This window comes from Elephas maximus, chromosome 22 (assembly GCF_024166365.1).
Source record: "Elephas maximus indicus isolate mEleMax1 chromosome 22, mEleMax1 primary haplotype, whole genome shotgun sequence".
In the NCBI taxonomy this organism is placed as follows: Eukaryota; Metazoa; Chordata; class Mammalia; order Proboscidea; family Elephantidae; genus Elephas; species Elephas maximus.
The window spans coordinates 43016017-43042177 of record NC_064840.1 but is presented as its reverse complement, the minus strand read 5'-3'; the positions used below and the strand labels follow the sequence as shown (position 1 = coordinate 43042177).

The window sequence follows — 26161 nt, the reverse complement described above, 5'->3', positions numbered from 1 at the left end:
GAAGCCATTCTCTGACCCGTTTTTCACTTTTTCTGCTGGCAAGCTGGATCATGAAAACATGAGGTTTTTTTTCTATAGGAGTGTTCCTGCATACATTCTCTACCATCTATGATGCTAAGAGGTAGCTGCACTGGCAGCAGCAAGTTCTTGATTCCTGCTTCCAGGACAACAGCTCTGGGGTGTGCCCTGAACCCACAGCTCCAGTGAAAGCCTCAGCAGGAGCATCCCTGATGGATCAGATCTGTATTGTTCTGAGAGTTATTCCTAGAGATTCAGTCGAGAACCCACTCTTGCACTGGTGATATCAACAACTCTGTAATTACTCAATTCCCTGTACTAAATAAACCCCTTTCTGTCCTGAGTCCTAACTAGCATATACATGTCCAGCTAGAACTTTAATTCATCTAACACCTGAAGAAAAAAAGATAAAAATCCCCTTTTAAAAATTAAAATAAGGTGATGCATCTGAACACTTACCCCAGACTTCACATCATATAAAGTATGTGTAAGGGTGATTTTGAAGACCGCATGGGATCGGCTACTTTCCTCATTCATGTTGGTTGCGGCAACTGTACGAGATTTGTTACCCTCAGACATCAAAGACTCAATATCCTAAATAGCAACAATCCAGAGATATACATCCCATTATTTGTCTAATAAATATTAAAACTCTGCTATACTATGAAAAACCATTAAAATTTTCACCGCTTAGCCAACTACATTTGCAGTTTACATTTTGTGTCTCAATGAACATTAAGCTCCACAGAGTATAACAGCACTTCTCTGAATCCTCATCATATATCTATCACTGCACTGTCACTGCATTTACCATGCTGTTTTATAACACCTTGATAACATCTATAAGCATTCTGAAGGAACGGGCCATCTCACTACATTTTTTATATCCCCAGCACCTAGCACTGCCTGGGACACAGAAAATGTCCAATAACTGTTTACTAAATGAAGGAAACATCCAACAAGGAACAAATGAATCTACCTCATGAGATAGTCAAGACAATAAAATTCATGTTCATTTTAAAAGTTAGGACAAAGAGGTAAGGTAAGGTAAAGTAAATGATCCTGAGTCATAGAGGCAACGAAAACAGCAAGTATCACTAGATCAACATTCTCTGACTCTTAATTCAATGTACCTGACATCAGTGTCTCATCCCACCTTCCACCATTCTCCAATAAGCAAAGCCTAAAGGATTCACACAAACCAGAACTGTGAAGTTGGAAAAGGGCACTAACTAAAGGCCAACACAACCGTAAGGCACATCACAATTTTACAAATCATAAAATATGGAGGAAAAAAAAAAGTGTGCCTTACACTTGATGAATAGGTATGCCTAGCAAATCTGGACATCTTCCCTCAAAATTAAACTGTCCTAACAGCAATATGTAGCTTTTTAAATAGAAGATTTTTTAGGTGACTTATTAAGTGATGCTACTATAACGTTTTAATTTCAAAAAAAAATCATCACAAATTAAACAACAAAATATTTACCATGCTAAATTTAAGTAGTTCACATAAAGGGTGTTTTTACCTTGTAGCTTGTGACAGCCAGTTTAGAAAGTCCGTCCACATAAGGTCCCAGTACACTATGCTCTCTGACTTTTAAAGTTTGACGGCTTCTGTTCATTAGAAACAAAGAAACAATTTTGTAATAATAATGAGTTTTAAAAAGGACTCAACGATACTCCATAAATATATATACTGCATTCAAAAAAGATCTCAAATAAGTAAAATAAACTGACTTGATCCCAGAAAAATTTAAACCAAAAATTAAAATCTTGACTGGTAAAAAGAATTCATAATGTGGTAAAATATCACATCTCTCAAAAGGGTAAACTGTGGGATGTCTATTTACTACCACAGAGAATGCAGAGTCAAATAAATACAAACAACCTACTTGTCTTAGCTCAGAATGCGGTACAAAGAGCAGAAACTCAGTAAATGTTAAATGTGCAAGAAAGAAAAACTATAGACCAATCTCAATCACGAATAAAGATGCAAAATCCCAAACAAAAAACAGCACAGTGAATCCAGTAATGATTTAAAATCACAAAATTGGCTTATTCCAGGGCTGTTACATTGTTCTAACACTGGAAAAAAAAAATCCATGCATTTTAGCACACTGACAGACTAAAGAGAAAAAATAAAATTGCATGATCATTTCAATTAAATAAAATTTAATACTCATTCATATTTTTTTAAAAAAGTCTTAGTAAACAAGGAACTGATAAGCTCAATAAAGGGCATCTGCCAAAAACCTACAGCACACAGCATAATTAATCCATAAATCAAAACACATTAAGAAGTATTTGTTGATGATGAAATTACAAGTGATTCTCATTTTATGTCGTTTTGTTCATCCACATTTTCTACCATGAATGTGTATTCACTTTGAACTACAGAAAATCTTATATTTTTTAAAATTTTTATTCGGCTTTAAGTGAAAGTTTACAAATCAAGTGAGTCTCTCATACAAAAATTTATATTCCTACTTGCTCTTCCTCTAATGAGGCAGCAAACTCCTTCCCTCCACTCTCTGTTTTCATGCCCATTTGGCCAGCTTCTGACCCCCTCTACCCTCTCACCTCCTCTCCAGAGAGGAGCTGCCCACATAGTCTCATGTGTCTACCTGATCCAAGAAGCTCACTCTTTACCAGTATCATTTTCTATCCTATAGTCAAGTCAATACCTGTCTGAAGAGTTGCCTTTGGGAATGTCTTGGGCAAACAGAAAGTCTGGGGACCATGACCTCTGGGGTCCCTCTAGTCTCAGTCAGGCCACTAACCTGGTCTTTTTACGAGAATTTGAAGTCTGCATCCCACTGCTCTCCTGCTCCCTCAGGGGTTCTCTGCTGTGTTCCCTGTCAGGGCAGTCATCAGTTGTAGCCGGGCACCATCTAGTTCTTCTGTCTCAGGTTGATGTAGTCTCTGGTTTATGTGGCCCTGTCTCCTGGGCTCATAATTACCTTGTGTCTTTGGTGTTCTTCAATCTCCTTTACTCCAGGTGGGTTGACACCCATTGATGCATGTTACATGGCCGCTTGCTGGCGTTTAAGACCCCAGATGCCAATCTCCAAAATGGGGTGCAGAATATTTTCTTAACAGATTTTATTAAGCCAATTGACTTAGACATCCCCTGAAACCATGGTCCCCAAACCCCCACCCTTGCTATGCTGGCCTTCAAAGCATTCAGTTTACTCAGGAAACTTCCTTGCTTTTGGTTTAGTCCAGTTGTGCTGACCATGACTGTATTGTGTGTTGTCTTTCCCTTCACCTTAAATAGTCCTTATCTACTATCCAATTAGTGAAAACCCCTCTCCCTCCCTCGCTCCCTACTCTCGGAACCATCGAAGAATATTTTCATCTCAGTTTAAACTATTTTTCGAGTTCTTACATTAGTGGTCTCATACAATATTTGTCCTTTCGCATCTGACTAATTTCACTCAGCATAAAGCCTTCCAGATTCCTCCATGTTATCAAATGTTTCAAGGATTCATCACTGTTCTTTATCAATGCATAGTATTCCATTGTGTGAATATACCATAATTTATCTATCCATTCATCTGTTGATGGGCACCTTGGTTGCTTCCATCATTTTGCTATTGTAAACAGTGCTGCAATGAACATGGGTGTGCATATATCTGTTCACGTAAAGGCTCTTATTTCTCTAGGATATATTCCAAGGAGTGGGATTGCTGGATTGCACGGTAGTTCTATTTCTAGTTTTTTAAGGAAGTGTCAAATCGATTTCCAAAGTGGTTGTACCATTTTACATTCCTACCAGCAGTGTATGAGTGTTCCAGTCTCTCCACAGCCTGTCCAACATTTATTGTTTTGTATTTTTGGATTAATGCCAGCCTTGTTGGAATGAGATGGAATCTCATTGTAGTGTTGAATTGCATTTCTCTAGTGGCTAATGATTGTGAGCATTTCCTCCTGTATCTGTTAGCTACCTGAATGTCTTTAGTGAAGTGCCTGTTCATATCCTTTGCCTGTTTTTTAATTGCATTGTCTTTCTGTAGTTGAGTTTTTGAAATACGTAGATTTTAGAGGTCAGAAGCTGATCGGAAATGTCATAGCTAAAAATTTTTTCCCAGTCTGTAGGTAATCTTTGTACTCTTTTGGTGAAGTCTTTGGATGAGGATAGGTGTTTGATTTTTAGGAGCTCCCAGTTATCTAGTTTCTCTTCTGCATTGTTAGTTGTGTTTTGTATACTGTTTATGCCATGTATTAGGGGTCCTAGCGTTGTCCCTATTTTTTTCTTCCATGATCTTTATCATTTTAGATTTTATACTTAGGTCTCTGATCCATTTTGAGTTAGTTTTTGTGCGTGGTGTGAGCTATGGGTCTTGTTTCTTTTTTTTGCAGATGGATATCCAGTTATGCCAGCACCATTTGTTAAAGAGACTCTCTTTTCCCCATTTAATTACCTTTGGGCCTTTGTCAAATACCAACTGCTCATATGTGGATGGATTTATGTCTGGATTCTCACTTCTGTTCCATTGGTCTATGTATCTGTTATTGTACCAGTACCAGGCTGTTTTGACTATTGTGGCAGTATAACAGGTTCTAATACCAGGCAGAGTGAGGCCTCCCACTTTATTCTTCTTTTTCAGTAATGCTTTACTTATCCAGGGACTCTTTCCCTTCCATATGAAGTTGGTGATTTGTTTCTCCATCTCATTAAAAAATGTCATTGCAATTTGGGTTGGAATTGCATTGTAGCTATAGATCGCTTTTGGTAGAACAGACATTTTTACAATGTTAATTCTTCCTATCCATGAGCAACGTATGTTTTTCCACTTACGTAGGTCTCTTTTGGTTTCTTGCAGTAGTGTCTTGTAGTTTTCTTTGTATAGGTCTTTTACGTCTCTGGTAAGATTTATTCCTAGGTATTTAATGTTCTTGGGGGCTACTATAAATAGTATTGATTTGGTGATTTCCTCTTCCATGTTCTTTTTGTTGGTGTAGAGGAATCTCAACTGATTTTTTATGTTTATCTTGTATCCTATTACTCTGCTGAACTCTTCTATTAGTTTCAGCAGTTTTCTTGGGGATTTTTTAGCATTTTCTGTATATAAGATCATGTCATCTGGAAATAGAAATACCTTTTACTTCTTCCTTACCAATCTAGAAACACTTTATTTCTTTATCTAGCCTAATTGCTCTGACTAGGACCTCCAGCACAATGTTGCATAAGAGTGGTGATAAAGGGCATCCTTGAGATAATCTTATTTTTTAAATAAATGAATAATAAAATGAATTATAATTCTTAAAATTCTTCAGTGATTCTTTGTTACCTACAAAATTAGGTCCAAACTCTTCAGCTTGATATATATGCCCCTTTATGATCTGCTTTTGCCCACCTCTTCTCCCATTCTTCACCATGGGTCACAATAATTTACTACATATATCCATTCTTTAACAGACTTTGGACTCCATAAGAACAGGAACAATGTCTTATTAATTGTGGGGTCTGCAGTTCCTAACACAATTACTGGCATACAACAGTCACTTAATGAATGAACAAACTTGGCTACAATGTGGAAAACAAGGGGGGGGCGTGGAGAATAAGGTGATGATGAAAACTCTAACATAGCTGGCCTATGTGATTTGGAAAGAGAATGTAGTAACAAAAAAAAACAGGAGGGGAAAGGAAGAGATAATGATAAAGAATGTATAGAATGGGAAACTAACACAGAAACTGAAACCAGATCCAATCTCTATTATTCATAATAAAGAAAGCAAGTAGAGGCATTGATGATGAGATAATGAAGAATAGTTATGGAATAACCTTTCATATAACCAGCAAAGTTAGGAAGTGAGGGAATGACTCTTAAATCCAATACACTGATTATGCCTTAATATTGTTTGATGATTTGGAATTTTATAGTACCCTAGGATCAACCACTAAAAACTTCATTTATTACTACGAAACTATAGATGAAGTAGATATTGAACAAATATTTGAATCAATTCTCACCACAGAATATATTCTATTAACTGTTTTTTTCCTTTCATTTTCCCTTTTTTCTCAAAGATAATATATACTGTATTTATTATCTCCTGAGTAACACAACGTAACTATGTTTTTACACACAGTAGGTGCTAAATTAATAAAATTAGTAACTGAATAAAAAGATGTTCTCTCAAATAGTTCTTGGCTGAAAAAGGGATCACCTTTAGAGTTTTTTAATCAATTTTCAAGAAACACTAATAGAGAAGATAACAACAACAATAGCTAAAATTATTGAGCACTTACTATAAGCCAGTAAATGTTCTACCACCTCAGGTATATTATCTCAATCTATCTTCACAACAATCCTCTAAGATATTATGTAATATTATCATTTCCCTCTGTGCAACTTAGTTCTAGAAAGTTAAGGGATTTGCTCAAAAGGTAACAAGTGGAGGACTGGATCCAGAGCTATGTGAATCCAAAACCTATGCTGCTAATTACTATACAGAAGACAAACATAGAAGAAATTACTAAAGGCTATGAACAAGTTGTAGATGGCCAAGTTCAAGACAGTCCACCCAAGCACTGTGGAATACTCAAGAACGAACAGGTACGAAGTCAGTTGGCTAAGAATTTCTGGAAACAGTAGGTCTGAGCTGGATCTCAAAGAAAATGATGTTCTTCACAGAGGTAAAGACACAAAAAAAAAGTATTCAAGGCCAAGCAAGAAGATGTACAAAGGCACAGTATTAAGCAAGATGTGGGTACTTAAGTCATAACCTACCTACCTCTGGACTCCTTTTGTCCCCTATTTTGACTTCCATGCACATTACCTTCCGAACTTTCATCTTATGCATACCTTGAGCTCTTCTTCAACGCCTTGCATAGTGCCTGGCACATAATGATTACTCAATAAATGCTGTTAAGTAAATTTTTGTATAGAAATACTAGGTAGTTCAATTGCCTTGTAAAAGTCCTGAAGATTATTATATTTGTCAAAGAAAATAAATGCCAATTAGAAGTTGAGAAATTCTGTCTTCTTTGACTATCACTATGATTCAATGTCTCTAAGATCATCTTTCCTTGATCATCATCTTTATCCAAACTTAGCTAAATATTTCCTTGTTGTCCTCAGCACTTTTTGCAAGCCTCAGTTCACTGGGCTCTTTGACCTTCTTTTTTTTTTTTTTTTATGATTCAATGTCTCTAAGATCATCTTTCCTTGATCATCATCTTTATCCAAACTTAGCTAAATATTTCCTTGTTGTCCTCAGCACTTTTTGCAAGCCTCAGTTCACTGGGCTCTTTGACCTTCTTTTTTTTTTTTTTACATCAGTAAGCCACTCTCCTACGGTCATTATCCCTGTTTCCTTTCCTACATTGTTGCACTTTCACAAAATCTGACCTCAGAGAACTCCCTGTGCAACAAACATGTATCTTCAGGTACCCCCTCATCATCCTCCATAGGTTGCTTAATGACCGAAGATTCAGAACAGCATTTTTGAAAGCGTTCCAAAACTACAGGGCCATTTTCTCTTCCAAAGTCTAAGCCACAAGATTGTAGACATTTTTATCCAAGGAATTTTCTAAATGAACTATCCTAAAGCTCAGTTTTCATATCTCTGATTACGTCTCTCCCTCACTTCATAGCCTACAAACAAACAGATGAATTCCATCTGAAATTTCTTGGTTTAAAAAAAAAAACTTTGTTTAAGGCTACCAGTTACTCTGATACTAAATAACTTAGTATCTGAATTAAATATCGAAATTTAACATCTAATTTAGTATCTAAATTAATAACTACTCTTTGTTTTTGGCTTTGGAATGAAATTTGAGAAGGGCAATATGACACAAAAACATGCTGCTCAGTCACTCTCCTGGCCCTAAGCTCCTTTCTCTTCTCAGCTCTAATTTCAAAAGCCCAGACATTAACTAGATGATTCTGTATTAGAGCTCAATATAAAACTTTCACTTAAATCAATTAAGTCTGTCGTGGTCCATAATGCTATACCACTAAAGTCTCAAAGTCTTTTACCCTTTGGGATCAAGAAGGTCTCTAACTTTTTCATTATAAATTTCCATGTAGGACACTTCTACTTTAAAACTCTGCTCTTCATTTTCCTCTTTCTGGGTTCGTTCAAAGAGGCCACTGCAAAGTCTTGGGATTAATCCAGGTTGGTCAGCTGTGCCCATCATGGTATAAGATTTTCCAGATCCTAAAATATGGAAATCATAGTTATTACTGTCTCTTTGAAAGTTTAAGTACGCAACCCTCCTTCTATTGCTGATAATAAATTACTAGCAATTGATGAAATACCCAAAATACAGTAAGAAATGTACCCAAATATAATAACTACAGAAGCTTTCTTATTGTACATGAGAATGCCAAAAGGAAGACCAAAAAGGTCAGAAAAAAAAATGTCAAAAAGAAGACAAAAGCCTTCCTTAATAATCTTCATGCTTTAAAAAAAAAAAAATCAAAAATAGTGAGGTTTGAGAATTTTCTAAAACTAATTGGAAAAACACATATGATTAATAGCATTGTGCCTATTCTCACCACTTTTGTGCCTATTCCTAACCACATGGCACAAAAAAAAAATAGATGATCCCTATAGGCCCCAGAGCAAATTAACTTATTATTACACTTTGGCAATGGTGTGGAAACCAAAGAATAATCTTTTGTAACATAAAATTATTTTCCCCATTTTAACAGAAATACATATTCTTTAAAGAAAATTAAGAAAATGGAAAAAATAATTAAATCTTGCATAGCCCTACCACCCAAGGACTGTAACTACCAACACTTAGGTATAATTCCTTTTTGCATTTTTAACAGCAGTCATTTTGTAAACATGCTTTTAATTATACAAGTTGCTGCTTTTGTCACTTAACACTCTTTATCATTATCGTAATACCTAAACCTAGGCTTTTTTTTTTTTTTTTTTTTATGCACCAGGCTTTTGCTGAAAGAAAGTTTTCAGACATTAACTCATTATGATAACACTATAAGAAAAGTCTATTATTATCTACGGAGGCACTGGGTGATATAAACAGTTAATGTGCTTGGATGCTAATCCAAAGGCTGGAGATTCAAATCTGCCCTGAGGCACCTTGGAAGACATACCTGGCAATCTAATTCTGAAAAATCAGCCCTTGAAAACCCTATGGAACACAATTCTACTCTGACACACACAAAGTCACCATGGGTAAGAATCAAGTTGACCACAACTAGTTTATTATTATCCACTTTTTGCAAATAGGGAAATTGAGGTACAGAGAGGTTAGGTACTAATTTGTTCTAGTTTCACAGCTAGTAAGTGGCAGGACCAGGACTGAAACTAGAATACACTGGTTCCAAAGTCCATGATTTTATAACCACTACACAATATTGCCTTTAGAAAATACCATAAGCATGTTCCTGTGAAAAATAATTTTCAATTGGGCAAGCTATAAGATATACTCTTATAAAAGTGACTAATTCACCTTAAATAGGTTTTCTTTTGACCACAGAGGAATAGAAACCAAAATGTTCCTTATCATTTATAACTGGTAAGATGTTAATAAATATGTTCCTTATGGTATTTTCTGTTATGATCTTTAAAACTTAAATGACATATGTATTAGGCATGGCTAGTAATATGTTCAACAGTCATAGCTCTGTAATGTATAGGAAAAAAGAATGCTGCCAGGGCCCTTGTGAGAACATCCCTTAAAAAAAAAAAAAAAAAAAAGAACCTAATCCTAATTTTAGTACAATCATCTTAAAAACTTATTGCCTAATTTTATCTTATCTGTAGTACTTTCTGAAAGGCAAAATAACAAAAAATAAATCACCTATATGTTACTCAGTAAAGCATGGTTCTATTTTATCCTTCACTGAAAGTTATTTGCTTAAGCAATTTTATATTATTTAACATTACCAGTCTGGCCATAGGCAAAGATACAAGCATTATAGCCATCAAAAGCATTCTGAAGGATATTCTCCCCAAGGCACTTGAAAACATCATCTTGACCTGAAAGTCGGACAGAAGGAAGGAAAGATGGAAGGTGAAAAAGAGAAGAAGAAAAGATATTTTTAGCCAAAATAATATAAAATTGTTTTTAAACATGTATATTAGTTTCTTTATCACCAAGCAAGGTTTTTAAACTTGATGAACGCTTCCTAAGGCTGATGTCCTTCCAGTTATTTCTAGTTAGTACATGATGGGAAATAAGCAACATTTCCCCGTAATACCTATTTGAATTAAACACTGGCCACAAATCTCATGCAATGCAGAAAGCTAATGAATTGCTTATTTTATAATCAATGAATTTATATATTATATATGCATATATGAAATTCGTATTTGGGACCAGGGTGGACCTGAATTTAACAATACCACTTAACTAGTGCCTTTATTCAGAGGGTACTAGAGTTCAGAACAACCATATACACCAACCCTCTCTCTCTCCTAAGCAGCTATTATGTACTACTGGTCCCATGGAAGATCTGGGGAGGTGTATGTGCGTAAGATAACCTCAACTGTGTATGCTATTAATCTAACTTTAGCATCTTATACCAAGAATAGTGCACTGTGAATCTCCCATTTCCCAATCATCATAAAAACTCTAATAGCAAGGATTGGTGAAATTTGCCTGTACAGTTTTTGAAGTTACACAAAAGAATATGCTGATCTTTTATGGAAAAAATATTACAACACTTTTTCTATATTATCAGTAGTTAGCAGAATGCTGTACTATATTACCTGCATATTTTTCTCTGACAGATTCATCCATAGACCAGAAACAATGATCATAAGCAAATGCCTGTTAAAAAAAATTAAAATAGGTGTGTATAAAGAATAAAGCCTTAATATTACTTATAATGCTATAACAATAACAATGTCATAACACCGATAACATTGTTCATAACAGTGAAATAAAAACAATTTACTGTCTTACAATGGGGATTAGTTTAAGTATTTATGGTACAGTCTTACAATGGACAACTAAGTACCCTGTACATGATAAAGATCTATACTTCACATGGAAAACTGTTCATAATGTTAAATGGAAAAAAGGGAGCTATAGAATAATATGCATATGATGACTATTATTATATATTTGTTTTCTTCTTATGCTTTTATGTATTTTGTACATTTTTACTATTACGATTTACTTTTGTTGTTGTTGTTTGTTGTTAGTTGTCATCAAGTCAATTCCAACTCATGGTGACCCCATGTGTACAAAATAGAACTGGCTCATAGGGTTTTCAAGGTTGTGACTTTCAGAAGTAGACTGTCAGTCCTGTCTTTTGAGGTGTCTCTACGTGAGTTTAAACCTCTAACCTTTCAGCTAGTAGTAGAGCACTTAACCATAATTCACACCATCCAGGTACTCCTTGATTTACTTTTATAATTAGAGAAAGATATTTTTAGAAGAAATAAATTTAAAGATGTTCAGTAAAGCAATGATGAAAATAGCTATAAGAGAGCAAATTATTTCAATAAATTATAACATACCCATAAGTGCAATACTGTGTATCTTTAAAAGTATAGAAAACTTAATGACAAGAAAATGTACATGTTAATGAAAAAATTACGTAAACCTAAAGTATGATTTCTTATCTGTACCAAAAAAAAAAGTATATGCATGAACAGTAGGAAGAATATACATTTAAAATGCTGACAGTAGTTAATGTTACTTGGTGGGATATTACTTTTGCTTTATCACTGCTTTCTAAAGTATACATATATTTCTTTTGCAATCTTTTAAAAGTTTTTCATTTGAGTATATTTTTTGGATTCCTAATGGTTTTATATCTACCAGTTGATGCTTTATAATTTCATAATACCTGTTTTGCCATAAATGGTACTAAATCTTTTGTACCTTTAAAGATTTTAAATCATCTTTAAATTGCATCTTAATTGCTTTAAAATTCATTTTCACTTCAAATTCCATCAAACTTTCCCCACTTTTAGGGTTTGTTGCAATGCTTCCTTATAATAGTTTTTTCTCCCGTGCCTTTACATGTTAGTGTGCAGCTCATCTTAATTAGGAGCTTATTATTTTATGGTTTATGTGATTACTTATTTTTTCTACTCCCTATGGCCTCTTTTGGAGCCCTGGTGACCCAGTAGTTAAGAGCTCGGCCACTAACCAAAAGGTCAGCAGTTCAAATCCACCAGTCACTCGTTAAAAACCCTATAAGGCAGTTCCACTCTGTCCTACAGGGTAGCTCTGAGTCAGGATCAACTCGACGGCAACAGTTTTTTTGTTTTTGTTTTTGTTTTGAGCAGGGAGGGTGGTAAGGAGGATAGTTATGGCCTCCTTTACAGGAAAAGTTATGCTTCTAGTTAATAAAGCTCAGAGTTAGGTCTTCCAAAGGTCCAGTATCTCTTTTTCCTCCTGTTGCCCAAAACCCTGTTTCAGTCCTTCATTCATGGAGAAACCCCACCCAAAATCATTTTCATGATACATGAGCATTCTTATTAATCTGCACAAGCTGATTTCCAATCACCTCAGAGAGCTGTGTCTGGTCCCAAAGCCCAGTAAGTATGCTGCTTCAGTCAGGACACTGCTGATCTCTCAAACTGTATATTTTGGTTTTGAGAATGATGACATAATTTTTGTTTTGTTTTTCAATATGTTATTGTGTTTTTGGTGAAAGTTTACACAGGAAATTAGGTTCTCCTTTAACAATTTCTATACATATTGTCCAGTGACATTGGTTACATTTTCTACAATATACCAGCATTCTCATTATATCCATTCTGGTTGTTCTGTTTCCATTATTCTAGCTTCCCTATTTCCCCTTGCCTTCCCATCTTTGGTCTAGGGTAGATATTTACCATTTGGTTTCATTTAGATGATGATTTTGAGAAGGACAGTACCCCCGGGTGGGCCAATCTGTCATTTGGCTGAAAGGTGACCTCTGGGAGTGGTTTGAGTTCCAAGTGTAAACAGTATCTCAGGGTGATAGTCTCAGAATTTCATCTACTCTCTACTGGTCCAGAAAGTCTGGCTTCCTTAAAAGAATTTGAGTTTTATTCTGTATCTTTCTCCCATTCTATCTGGGACCATCTATTGAGCCCTTGGTCAAATGGGATGATGTGTTTTTAATATTTTAAAATATTTTATCTGAACCTGCTATGAGTTTGGAATTGATAGGAGAATGTTTCTGTGTGAACTCATAAAGTCATCTGGACCAGAAGTCTAAAAGTTAATGTTTTTAAGAAAGGAAATTAGATTAAGATAGTAAATTAAGTATACATGCCTATATCCCCATCCTACCTAAAATTACCTCAGAATGACAGGGGGAAAGGGAAGAGAGAAAGGGCAAATAGTAGGAAGTTTCTGAAAGCAGAGTGCTTGTTTATAGCCAGATCAGAAACAGAAATCCCTGACAAATAGCTGTGATGAGACTGATGGAACCAGTGAAGGGGGTTCTGGAATGAGTTGAAAGGAGACTGCTGCAAAGGAGAAGAGCAGTTCTGGGCATGCACAAGGAGAGGACCCTGGGGGCAACGAACATGCTGACTGGTTAAAAACTCATCAGGACACCCATATCTCTGGGGAAAACAGCAGGCCAGTGAGGCATGTGTCACCCTAGGATGGGTCAGTGAGTGCTAGAACCTAGGCCAGACAGGCAAAGCAGAAGCCCAATAGCTGACAATACCCAAGAAGAGCAGGAGCCCTTGAGTCCAGTAGATAGATACCCATTTACCTGGATTACATGTTGTACATTATTAATGTCCAAAATCTTTTTAAAGCTAAACATATATCTATCAATAGTGGTAGCTTAGCCTACCTCGAGCATTATGCTGTTTTAAGAACTATCTATATAGGATTAAATTGACAACAGCAACTCAAAAATTAGATTGGAAACTTAGGGGGCAGTGAGTCTATGTTAATGTGGAGAGAACAACTCAGAAAAGGAGGGTGAGAATGGTTACACAACTCGAAGAATACTGTCAATGTCACTGAATTGTACATGTAGAAATTGCTGAATACATATATGTTTTGATTGATATATTCCCAACAACAAAAAATTAAAAAAAAAAATAGTGGGGGACCTCCTACCACCAAGAAAAAGAGATGAAAATGGAACACACCTTTTGGGCCTGGGATCGCTGTGCTAAGAACCTCCTAGACCCAGGAGACAGAGAAAGAGTGCTGTAACACCAGAAAAGGCACAAGATGGCAAGAAGTAATGGCAGAGAAATGGTGGCAGCAGAACTGGGTGACTAGTGCAAGACAGTATGGTAGGATTCCTTGCCCACAGAGCAAGGCGGCTACAAAAGGTTTGCCATCCCACAGAGCAAGAGAGCCAAGTGCCTTCGGGCAGGAGGCTTTCTGGTGGAGTGGGGTGTCTCTGGGGTTTCCTGGTGGAGCTAAAGAGCTTTGTAACAATTGCCTGACTAGGGCAGAGGTCAGCCCAAAGGGCCCAGGGGCCAAGGGAAAGGCCTGCCTGTGGGCACAGCCAAAGAGCTGTCCTGACTAAAGAACTGTATCCTGAGTCATTCCTAATCCTGAACTGTAACCTGTTACTTCCCTAATAAACCCTATAATCGTGAATATGGTCTGTGAGTTCCGTGTGGCCACTGTAACAAATTATCAAACCCAGCAGAGAAGTAATTCTGGTACCACCTGGGAACAACAGCTGGTGTCAGAATTAGTATCAAGGTTGGTAAGCGGAGTCTGACCTCTACCTCATAGGAATTAGCCTTAGGCTGTTGATCTTGATTCTCTCTACTTCCCCTTGTGAAGTTAGGATACGTCAGATGCTCCCGCTGTCCTGCCATATTTACACTGTTGTTGTTCATAGGTGGCACCCAGTCAGTTCTGACTCACAGCGACCCTATGCACATCAGAGCGAAAGACTGCCCACTCCTGTGCCATCCTCACAATCATTGCTATGTTTTAGCCTACTGTTGCAGCCACTGAGTCAATCAAAGTCTTGAGGGTCTTCCTCTTTTTAACTGATCTAACCAGGGAAGTAAAAGGCTTAATCCATGAAAACTATAAAACACTGCTGAAAGAGATTAAAGAAGATTAAATGAATGGAAAGATGTTCCATGTTCACGGATTGGAAGACTTAACATTGTTAAGATGTCAATACCACCCAAAGCGATCCACAGATTCAACACAATTCTGATCAAAATTCTAACAGCCTGCTTTACAGAAATAGAAAAAGCAATCCTCAACTTTATATGGAATGCCAAGAAGGTCCGAACAGCTAAAACAACGTTCAAACAGAACAAAGTAGGAGGACTCACATTTCCTGATTTTAAAACATATTATACAGCTATTAGACTACTAGAAATCTTTAAAAATGAAATGGAATGCATAAACATCGATATCCTAGGCATTAGTGAAATGAAATGGACTGGTATCAGCCATTTTGAATTGGACAATCATATAGTCTACTACGCTGGGAATGACAACTTCAAGAGGAATGGTGTTGCATTCATCGTCAAAAAGGACATTTCAGGATCTATCTTGAAGTACAATGCTGTCAGTGATAGGATAATATCCATACGCATATAAGGAAGACCAGTTAATATGACTATTATTCAAATATACGCACCAACTACTAGGGCCAAAGATGAAGAAAAGGAAGACTTTTATCAGCTACTGCAGTCTGAAATTGATCAAACATGCAATCAAGATGCATTCATAATTACTGGTGATTTTAATGCAAAAGCTGGAAACAAAGAAGAAGGATCAGTAGTTGGACAATATGGCCTTGGTGATAGAAACAACACTGGAGATCGAATGACAGAATTTTGCAAGACCAACAACTTCTTCATTGCAAATACTTTCTTTCACCATCATAAACGGCAACTATACACGTGGACCTCGCCAGATAGAGCACAGAGAAATTAAATTGACTACATCTGTAGAAAGAGATGATGGAAAAGCTCAATATCATCAGTCAGAACAACGCCAGGGGCTGACTGTGGAACAGACCATCAATTGCTCATATGCAAGTTCAAGCTGAAACTGAAGAAAATCAGAGCAGGTCCACGAGAGCCAAAATATGACCTTCAGTATATACCACCTGAATTTAGACACCATCTGAAAAATAGATTTGACACATTGAACACTGGTGACCGAAGACTGGACGAGTTGTGGAATGATATTAAGGACATCACACATGAAGAAAGCAAGAGGTCATTGAAAAGACAGGAAAGAAAGAGAAGACCAAGATGGATGTCAGAAGAGACTCTCAAACTTGCTCTCGAACATTGAGCAGCTAAAGCAAAAGGAAGAATTGATGAAATAAAAGAACTGAACAGAAGATTTCCAAGGCTGGCTCGAGAAGACAAAGTAAAGCATTATAATGACATGTGCAAAGAGCTGGAAATGGAAAACCAAAAGGAAAGATCACGTTCAGTGTTTCTCAAGCTGAAAGAACTGAAGAAAAAATTCAAGCCTCAAGTTGCAATACCCGAGGATTCTGGGGGGAAAACATTAAATGACGCAGGAAGCATCAAAAGAAGATGGAAGGAATACACAGAATCATTATATCAAAAAGAATTAGTACATGTTCAACCATTTCAAGACGTAGCATATGATCAGGAACCGATAGTACTGAAGGAAGAAGTCCAAGTGGCTCTGAAGGCATTGGCAAAAAACAAGGCTCCAGGAATTGACGGAATATCAATTGAGATGTTTCAACAAATGGATGCAGCGCTGGAGGTGCTCACTGGTCTATGCCAAGAAATATGGAAGACAGCTTCCTGGCCAACTGACTGGAAGAGGTCCATATTTATGCCTATTCCCAAGAAAGGTGACCCAACCAAATGTGGAAATTATAGAACAATATCATTAATATCACACACAAGCAAAATTCTGCTGAAGATCATTCAAAAATGGCTGCAGCAGTATATCAACAGTGAACTGCCAGAAATTCAGGCCAGTTTCAGAAGAGGACGTGGAACCGGGGATATCGTTGCTGATGTCAGATGGATCCTGGCTGAAAGCAGAGAATACCAGAAGGATGTTTACCTGTGTTTTATTGACTATGCAAAGGCATTCGACTGTGTGGATCATAACAAATTATGGATAACATTGCAAAGAATGGGAATTCCAGAACGCTTTATGCTCATGAGGAACCTTTACATAGATCAAGAGGCAGTTGTTCAGACAGAACAAGGGGATACTAATTGGTTTAAAGTCAGGAAAGGTGTGCGTCAGGGTTGTATTCTTTCACCATACCTATTTAATCTGTATGCTGAGCAAATAATACGAGAAGCTGGGCTATATGAAGAAGAATGGGGCATCAGGATTGGAGGAAGACTCATTAACAACCTGCGTTATGCAGATGACACAACCTTTCTTGCTGAAAGTGAAGAGGACTTGAAGCACTTACTAATGAACATCAAAGACCACAGCCTTCAGTATGGATTACACCTCAACATAAAGAAAACAAAAATCCTCACAACTGGACCAATGAGCAACATCACAATAAATGGAGAAAAGATTGAAGTTGTCAAGGATTTCGTTTTACTTGGATCCACAATCAACACCCATGGAAGCAGCAGTCAAGAAATCAAAAGGCACATTGCATTGGGTAAATCTGCCGCAAAGGACCTTCTTAAAGTGTTGAAGAGCAAAGATGTCACCTTAGAGACTAAAGTGCGCCTGACCCAAGCCATGGTATTTTCAATCACATCATATGCATGTGAAAGCTGGACAATGAATAAGGAAGAACGAAGAAGAACTGATGCCTGTGAATTGTGGTGTTGGAGAAGAATATTGAATATACCATGGACTGCTAAAAGAATGAACAAATCTGTCTTGGAAGAAGTACAACCAGAATGCTCCTTAGAAGAAATGATGGCGAGACTGTGTCTTACATACTTTGGACATGTTGTCAGGACGGCTCAGTCTCTGGAGAAGGACATCATGCTAGGCAGAGTACAGGGTCAGCAGAAAAGAGGAAGATGAAGCCCTAAAACTACTGCCCTGAGATAATCTTAAAACCTAAACCAAAAATATCCCCTGAAGTCATCTTAAAACTGAACAATGGTTTAACTTAACTAGGAAAAAAGAAGATCTGCCTTGAGCATTACGCTCTTTTAAGAACTATCTATATGAGATCGAACTGACAACAGCAACTCAGATAGGGAGCAGTGATATTATGTTAATGATGAGGAACAACTCAGAAAAGGAAGGTGAGTGAGAATGGTTGAACAACTCAAAGAATGTAATCGATGTCACTAAACGGTACATGTAGAAACTGTCAAATTGGTGTATGTTTTCTGTATATATTCTCAACAACAACAAAATTAAAAAAATTTAGGGAAAAAAATTAGTGATGTCTTGCTATGTTAGCAACTCTTAAACAGGGAGATAAGTAAAATTAACTACAAGAACTTCCCAAAGGACTGAATATCAAAATTTCAGGGAGGAGCTATTTTTCAAAGTACATTTGTCGCCCATGGTGAGAATCACTGAAGTATGGTAAGATTAAATAAAATGTAAAGCTCAAATTAAGTTTCTTCTGCTCTAGCTTTGAACTCTCACCTCAAAATTTTATTTAATTCTGTTCTTAACAAGGCTAAGTAGAAATCACCCCGATTCTTTCCTTGTAAACTCAGCTCTCAGTTTCAAATTCCCATCATCATATGTGTACACTTAATAGCCTCTAAACAGCATTCCTTTCTCCACTGTCTTTTTTTTTTTTTCTTAATTTAGGGATTTAACAACATTTCTTATTCCTAACCTCCGTAGAAACGCTATCACTAAAATAACCATAGCAACACCTATGTGCTAGGCACTGTTCAAAGGAAACGGAGATACAAATTAATTAAGAACCTTATAGTTAGTAGGTGGGGGAACTGGGATTTGAACCCAGGTCCATTGGAATCCATGTCTCAAAAGTCCATGCTCTTCACCACTATGCTCCATTAGCTCTATTCCCTAAACATGTCAACATGCCACAGCCTAACACAAAGTTGGGGCTTACTGCACATTTAGTGCTTATTTACTAACAACACTGATTGGTCCACTTCAAGTCTCAGCAATTTTATAAACTGTTACAGTTCTCTTCCAGCTATACATTTCATAAAGCAAACAAGCCCTTTTCTTTCAAAATAAACATTTTTCCTTTAAAATTTAAAAAGATCTTTTTGTTCAATTAACAGAGAAGTAATAAATATTCAACATAAATAAATACAAACAACACAGAAACATAAGGTAAAAAATCCAAGTCTCCCCATTCACCAAGCATAACTCTTCCTAGATGTAACCACTGTGTTTACAATGTGGTATTTAGCCATCCATATTTATTTATGTTAACACAACATTTTCTCTCTATTGTAAGTTGTTGTTGTCGTTAGGTGCCGTCAAGTTGGTACCAACTCATAGTGACCCTATGCAAAACAGAACAAAACACTGTCCGGTCCTGCACCATCCTCACTTGTTGCTATGCTTGAGCCCATTCTTGCAGCCACTGTGTCAATCCATCTCCTTGAGGGTCTTCCTCTTTTTCACTGACCCTCTCCTTTTTCCAGGGACTGATTCGTCCTGACAACATGTTCAAAGTATATGAAATGCAGTTTCACCATCCTTGCTTTCAAGGAGCATTCTGGTTGTACTTCTTCTAAGACAGATTTGTTCATTCTTTCGGCATTCCATGGTATAATCAACATTCTTCTCCAATACCACAATTCAAAGGCGTCAATTCTTCCTTGGTCTTCCTTAGTCATAGTCCAGCTTTCACATGCATATAATGCAATTAAATATACCATGGCTTGGGTCAGGTGCACCTTATTCCTCAAGGTGACATCTTTGCTTTTTAACACTTTAGAGAGATCTCTCGCAGCCAATTTCCTTTTGATTTCTTGACTGCTGCTACATGGGAGTTGATTGTGGATCCAAGTAAAACGAAATCCCTGACAATCTCAATCTTTTCTGTTTTCATGATGTTGCTTATTCATCCAGTCATGAGGATTTTCGTTCTCTTTATGTTCAGGTATAATTCATACTGAAGGCTGTGGTCCTTGATCTTCATCAGTAAATGCTTCAAGTCCTCCTCACCAAGTAAGGTTGTATCATCTGCATAACACAGGTTGTTGAGTCTTCCTTCAATCCTGATGCCCCATTCTTCTTCATATAGTCCAGCTTCTCAGGTTATTTGCTCAGCATACAGATTGAATAGATATGGTGAAAGGATACAACCCTGAGAAGAGCATTCCTGAATTTAAACCATGCAGTATCTCCTTGTTCTGTTCCAACGACTGCCTCTTGATCCATGTACAGATTCCTCATGAGCATAATTAAATGTTCTGGAATTCCCATTCTCTCCAATGTTATCCATAATTTGTTACAATCCACACAGCTGAATGCCTTGGTCAATAAAACACAGGAAAATGTCTTTCTGGTATTCTCTGCTTTCAGCCAGGATCCATCAGACATCAGCAATGATATCCTGGTTCCACGTCCTCTTCTAAATCTAGCTTGAATTTCTGGCAATTTCCTGTCAATATACTGCTACAGCTGCTTTTGAATGATCTTTAGCAAAATTTTACTTGCATGTGATATTAATGATATTCTTCAATAATTTCCAAATTCGGTTGGATCACCTTTCTTGGGAATAGGCATAAATATGGATCTCTTCCAGTTGGTTGACCAGGCTGCTGTCTTCCAAATTTCTTGGCATTTCCAGTGCTGTATCCTTGTGCTGAAACATCTCAACTGGTATTCCATCAATTCCTGGAGCCTTGTTTTTCCCCAAGGCCTTCAGTGCAGTTTCGATTTCTTCCTTAAGTACCATCAGCTCCTGATCATATGTTACCTCCTGAAATGGCTGAATATCAACCAATTCTTTTTGGTATAGAGACTCTGTGTATTCCTTCCATCTTCTTTCGATGCTTCCTGCGTCATTTAGTATTTTCCCCATAGAATCCTTCAGTGTTGCAACTCAGGGTTTGAATTTTTTCTTCAGTTCTTTCAGCGAGAGAAATGCTGAGCATTTTCTTCCCTTTTGGTTTTCTATCTGTAGGTCTTTGCACATGTCATCATAATACTTTGTCTTCTCAAGTTGCCCTTTGAAATCTTCTGTTCAGCTCTTTTACTTCATCATTTTCTCCTTTTGTTTTAGCTACTCAATGTTCAACAGCAAGTTTCAGAGTCTCTTCTGACATCCATTTAGGTCTTTTCTTTCTCTCCTGTCTTTTTAATGACCTCTTGCTTTCTTCATGTATGATGTCCTTGATGTCATACCACAACTCATGTGGTCTTCGGTCATCAGTGTTCAACACGTCAAATCTATTCTTGAGATGGTCTCTAAATTCAGGTGGGATATACTAAAGGTGGTACTTTGGCTCTTGTGGTTCTAATTTCTTCAGTTTCAACTTGAACTTGCATATGAGTAATTGATGGTCTGATCTGCAGTCGGCCCCTGGCCTTGTTCTGACTGACGATATTGAGCTTTTCCATCATCTCTTTCCACAGATGTAGTCGATTTGATTCCTGTGTACTACATCTGGCGAGGTCCATGTATGTAGTCGTCATTTATGTTGATGAAAAAAGGTATTTGCAATGAAGAAATCACTGGTCTTAGCAAAATTCAAGTATATGATGTCCAACATCATTTCCATCACCAAGACCATATTTTTCAACTATTGATCTTTGTTTCCAACTTTCACATTCCAATCACCAGTAATTATCAGTGCATCCTGATCGCATGTTCAATCAATTTGAGACTGCAGAAGTTGGTAAAAATCTTCAATTTCTTCATCTTTTGCCTTAGTGGTTAGTGCGTAAATTTAAATAATAGTCATGTTAACTGGTCTTCCTTGTAGGCATACAGATATTATCCTATCACTGACAGCACTGTACTTCAGGATAGATCTTGAAATGTTCTTTTTGACGATAAATGTAACACCATTCCTCTTCAAGTTGTCATTCCTGGCATAGTAGTAGACCATATGATTGTCTGATCCAAAATGCCCAATACCAGTCCATTTCAGCTCACTAATGCCTAGGATATCAATCTTTACGTGTTGCATTTCATTTTTTATGATTTCCAATTTTCCTATATTCATACACCTTACATTCCCAGTTCTGATTATTAACAGATGTTTGCAGCTGTTTATTCTCATTTTGAGTCATGCCACATCAGTAAACGAAGGTTCTGAAAGCTAGACTCCATCCATGTCATTAAGGTCAACTCTACTTTGAGGTGGCAGTGAAACAGGCTGCTCAGCCATATTGAAAACCCCAATCAACACCTCCTCCCCCCTCTCTGTCTTGCTAACCACAAGCTCGTTTTGAGCAAGAAGTTGTAGCAGGTAGTGGCTCCATCCACTGACTAGCCCTAGTTACACCTTGAAGCATGCACAGATTGAAATCACATCCTTCAACTGCCGCCCCCCCCCCCAATATAGGCATGGGAGGGCTAAAGGCAGAAAATTCCGGGTACCAAACCCAACCCCCTGACGCCATTGGAAACAAAAAGCTCCCCAGCCCCCTTAGTTAGCGAGCACCTGGCCTTAAGGTCACTAAACCCCACACACTCCTTGTATGCGCAAACAATAAACTTGCCACTTTCTGCTTCCGTTGCAATCAGTGTCTGTCTTATTTCAATCGGCTAATAAGACAGGACAGGACGAGAACCCGAGTGGTGTTAGGGTACAAATTCTGGCAAATCCGCTGAGACGGCTGACTGTGAAACCCGGGCGGTAAGTATCCAAACCCGATACCCCTTAAGACATGCCCCGATCTCATTTGATCGGTAAGGAGTCTTGGGCGGCTACCGTGATTTCCCGCTCGGGACAAAGTCCGCCGAGTCCCCACCTGAGCTCGGGAACAGAAACTGGACAGGAGAGGCCTCTAACTTCAGGTAAGCGCACTGGACCAGGTTGTTCCACTGCTCTCGGGAATTAGGCAAGAAGAGGGTGGCCAAGCGCAGTCCTAAGACCAGACCCCATAAAAACGAGGGAAATAGGGGTTGTGGTCCACTGGGACCCACTCTCGCCTAATTAAGGGGCCCTCACCCCATTGGCGATTTGGGGGTTTCAAGTCCCTCTGTGGTTTTTCAGAATATTCTTCTCCTCTTTCTCATCTTAGTATCCGCTCTGCTCTTTTTGCTCTCTGTGTTTTATTTCCTCTTTCTTTTCCATGTAGAAAAAGGGTTTTTTTTTTTTCCCCCACCCCTGAGAAGACTGTAATCCCAAGAATTACCAACCCTAGCTGTGGGCTGTAGATGTAGGTCTCAGTTTGAGAATAGCCCAAGAAAATAAGCTTGAGAGTCCGTCAGTGGCCTTAAAGTTTTTTTTTTTTTTCCCCCTCTTCCTTAAAAAAAAAGGTGGGGGGAGGGGGAGATACACGGCGAAAACGATTTTCAGTCTAGACTGGGATCTGAATCACAATACAGAGAACACCCTGGGCACAGTGTTAAGATTTTAAAAAGAGCTGAGAAAACTCTTGGCTGCAGTGCATGAGACAAATAAATTCCTATTACACTAAAAGAAAAGCTTCAAAACCTGAAAGAAGTATAGGGTTAAAAATCTCTTGGCTAACAGAACTGACTGCCAAGTTTAAAAAAAGAACTGACTGCCAAGTTTACTCTGAGATAAATAGAAAGAAATTGTTTTGCCTTTCAAAATGCCTAGGTGTACTTAAACATATGTAAATGAATCAGGACAACCTAATCTTGCTCTTCCCCAGTCATATTTTGAGTGCCTTCAACCTGAGGAGCTCATCTTCTGGCACTATGTCAGACAATGTTCCGCTGCTATTCATTAGGTTTTCACTGGCTAATTCTTTTCAGAAGTAGACTGCCAGGTCCTTCCGAGCCTGCTTAGTCTAGAAGCTCAGCTGAAATCTGTCTGCCACGGGTAACCCTGCTGGCATTTGAATACCGGTGGCATAGCTTCCAGCATCACAGCAATACACAAGCCCCCACAGTACGACAAACTGATAGATGCGCTATATATAAGACACAGTTGAATTAAACAAAACATGGATAGATTTAAAATAGTCACATAATGATTTTCTCACATCTTCATTGTAATCTACAGTCTCTGCTCCATCAAAAAAAGTTTTTTAAAAAAGAAAGAAAACAAGAATAATCCAAGTTATTAACGGTTACCAGAGGCAGGCAGGAGGGAGAGGGAAAGGAAGACTCAAAGCTTTGCAGACAATGAGCTAAAACAAAAATTTAAAAAACCAAGAATGCAGATAAAAGTCCTGAATTTCCTGGAAAATCCCAAGTAACTTTAGAGGATGATCAATTTGTGCCCATTTCAGCACACCTATAAATTTCCTAAGCGAAACAGAAACTGACACCCCACAGAATTTTCTCTAGAATCTGGGCTCAAATCTAAGATCAAAATACATCCCCTTGAGGAAGCTATGGGCCAGTTTCTGTTGGCCTAAGAATGCATTCCCAGCTGTCTCCGGAGCCATGTGGATGAGTCTGCCTAGCACAGTTTTGACCACTGTTTTGGAACTACCAGTTTGGGGCCAATCTATGGGAAACGGCAGAACACAAAAAGGATCTGTGTTGCCGTTGCTAAGAGGCTGGCCATCATTGGTCAGAGTACAAATACAGCTTTTCAAAAAGCCTCCAGTCCCTTATATGCCAATAAATGGCTTTGGATTATGAATAGTCTGACAGCTTCCATTACTTTTATAAAACTAACAGAAAGAAGCTTTCATTTTTGAGAAGAAAAGTACTAGTACTTCAAAAATATTTACAAGCATCACATAATAATACAAATCTCTTACCTTTGGTTGGCCCCTGAATTCCCAAGAGTCATCATTATTGACATGAAAGAAAAGGGAGAAGGCGGGAAGAAATTTAGTTTAGAACATTCATTTTAAAATGCAAAATGTTAATAGATATTATATAAATTTGCAATAAGAACATAAAATATTATCTTTGAAACTAAATGGCTACTTAAAATAAAGAATAAATGAATGTCTAGTAACTAATAGGGTGGGAGACTAATTACAGAAAACTGATTTATTGACTCAGGTAGATGAAAGACTATCCAAGCACTGGATAATGTTAAGTCCTAATATTTCTGCCTCATGCATTTTGCGTATTCTTGTATATGTCTTGTAAACATGGAAAAAAAAAACTTTACTTTTTATTATTATACTTCACTTCCAAGTAGTTTTCTCTGCTTTGATAAGTTTAGTACTCTTTGTCTCTACAGGCCCTTCTACGAAAAGTGAATTCTATCCTGGTTACGAAAAAGAGGTTAAATTAAAGGAACAACTAATTTCTTGACAATGAATTTTCCTCTTGCTTTACTCAGCTGCTTCTAACATTCCTCCCATCCTATGAAACTGCCACACTTACATCTGGTTTTAAATTTAAAGAAAAGTTGTAAGAGAAGCACAAAGAATTCTCATAGACCCTTCATTCGAGTTCACCAACTATTAACACAGCCACAACGGTTCTATCATTCCCCTCCCTACTTTCCTTTCCTTCCTCCCTTTTCCCTCTTCCCCCTCTACACTTTTCACTTCTCTCCCACCTCCCCAAGCCCCCTCTCTTTATATGTATAACCCAAACCCATTGCCTTGGAGTCAATCCTGATTCACAGCAACCCTATAGGACAGAGTACAACTGCCTTATAGGGTTTCTAAGCCTGTAAATCTTCATGGAAGCAGGCTGCCACAGCTTTCTTCCATGGAGAGGCTGGTGGGTTCAAACCACTGACCTTTTGGTTAGCAGCTGAGCACTTTCACCACTGTGCCACCAGGGCTCCATATATAAATCAAAAATCCAAACCTGTTGCAGTCACACTGATGCCAACTCATAGCGACCGTATAGGACAGAGCAGAGCTGCTCCATATAGAGTTTTCAAGGAGTAGCTGGTGGATTCAAACTGCAGAGCTTTTAGTTAGCAGCCGAGCTCTTCACCACACACACACATTATTTTTTTCTGACCTATTTGAGAGTTAAGTTGCAAACGTCATGCTCCTTTAGCCCTAAACATTTCACTGTACAATTCCTAAAAACAAGGACATTCACATATACAACCACAGTACAATATCAAAATCAAGAAACTTAACAATAATAAAGGAAATTACTTTTGAAATTTGAATCAAATAGAAGCAATAACTGGAGCTTTAGGAATAACTGGTCCTTCTCAAAGGATCAAAGTTCCAACCCAAATCTGAAACTTGATCATCTTACATCTCCTTGTCCCCTTGTCTCATAAGATTTTCTTCTAAAAT

At 37.7% G+C, this 26161-nt stretch overlaps 1 protein-coding gene across 5 annotated transcripts in view; it reads right to left on the bottom strand.

Moving 5' to 3' along the window:
- KIF13B (kinesin family member 13B) overlaps positions 1 to 26161 on the bottom strand; it is a 346406-nt gene that overhangs the window by 215618 nt on the left and 104627 nt on the right. For 3 of the 5 annotated variants that reach the window (XM_049865676.1, XM_049865675.1, XM_049865678.1), the window contains exons 3-8: positions 24698 to 24710; positions 10720 to 10780; positions 9895 to 9987; positions 8010 to 8190; positions 1548 to 1635; positions 478 to 612 (exon numbers count right to left, since the gene is read on the bottom strand). In XM_049865676.1, the coding sequence (XP_049721633.1) occupies positions 478 to 612; positions 1548 to 1635; positions 8010 to 8190; positions 9895 to 9987; positions 10720 to 10780; positions 24698 to 24710 (571 nt within the window). The remainder of the gene's footprint in view (positions 1 to 477; positions 613 to 1547; positions 1636 to 8009; positions 8191 to 9894; positions 9988 to 10719; positions 10781 to 24697; positions 24711 to 26161) is intronic. The other 2 variants (XM_049865677.1, XM_049865679.1) reach the window with 2 other exon arrangements.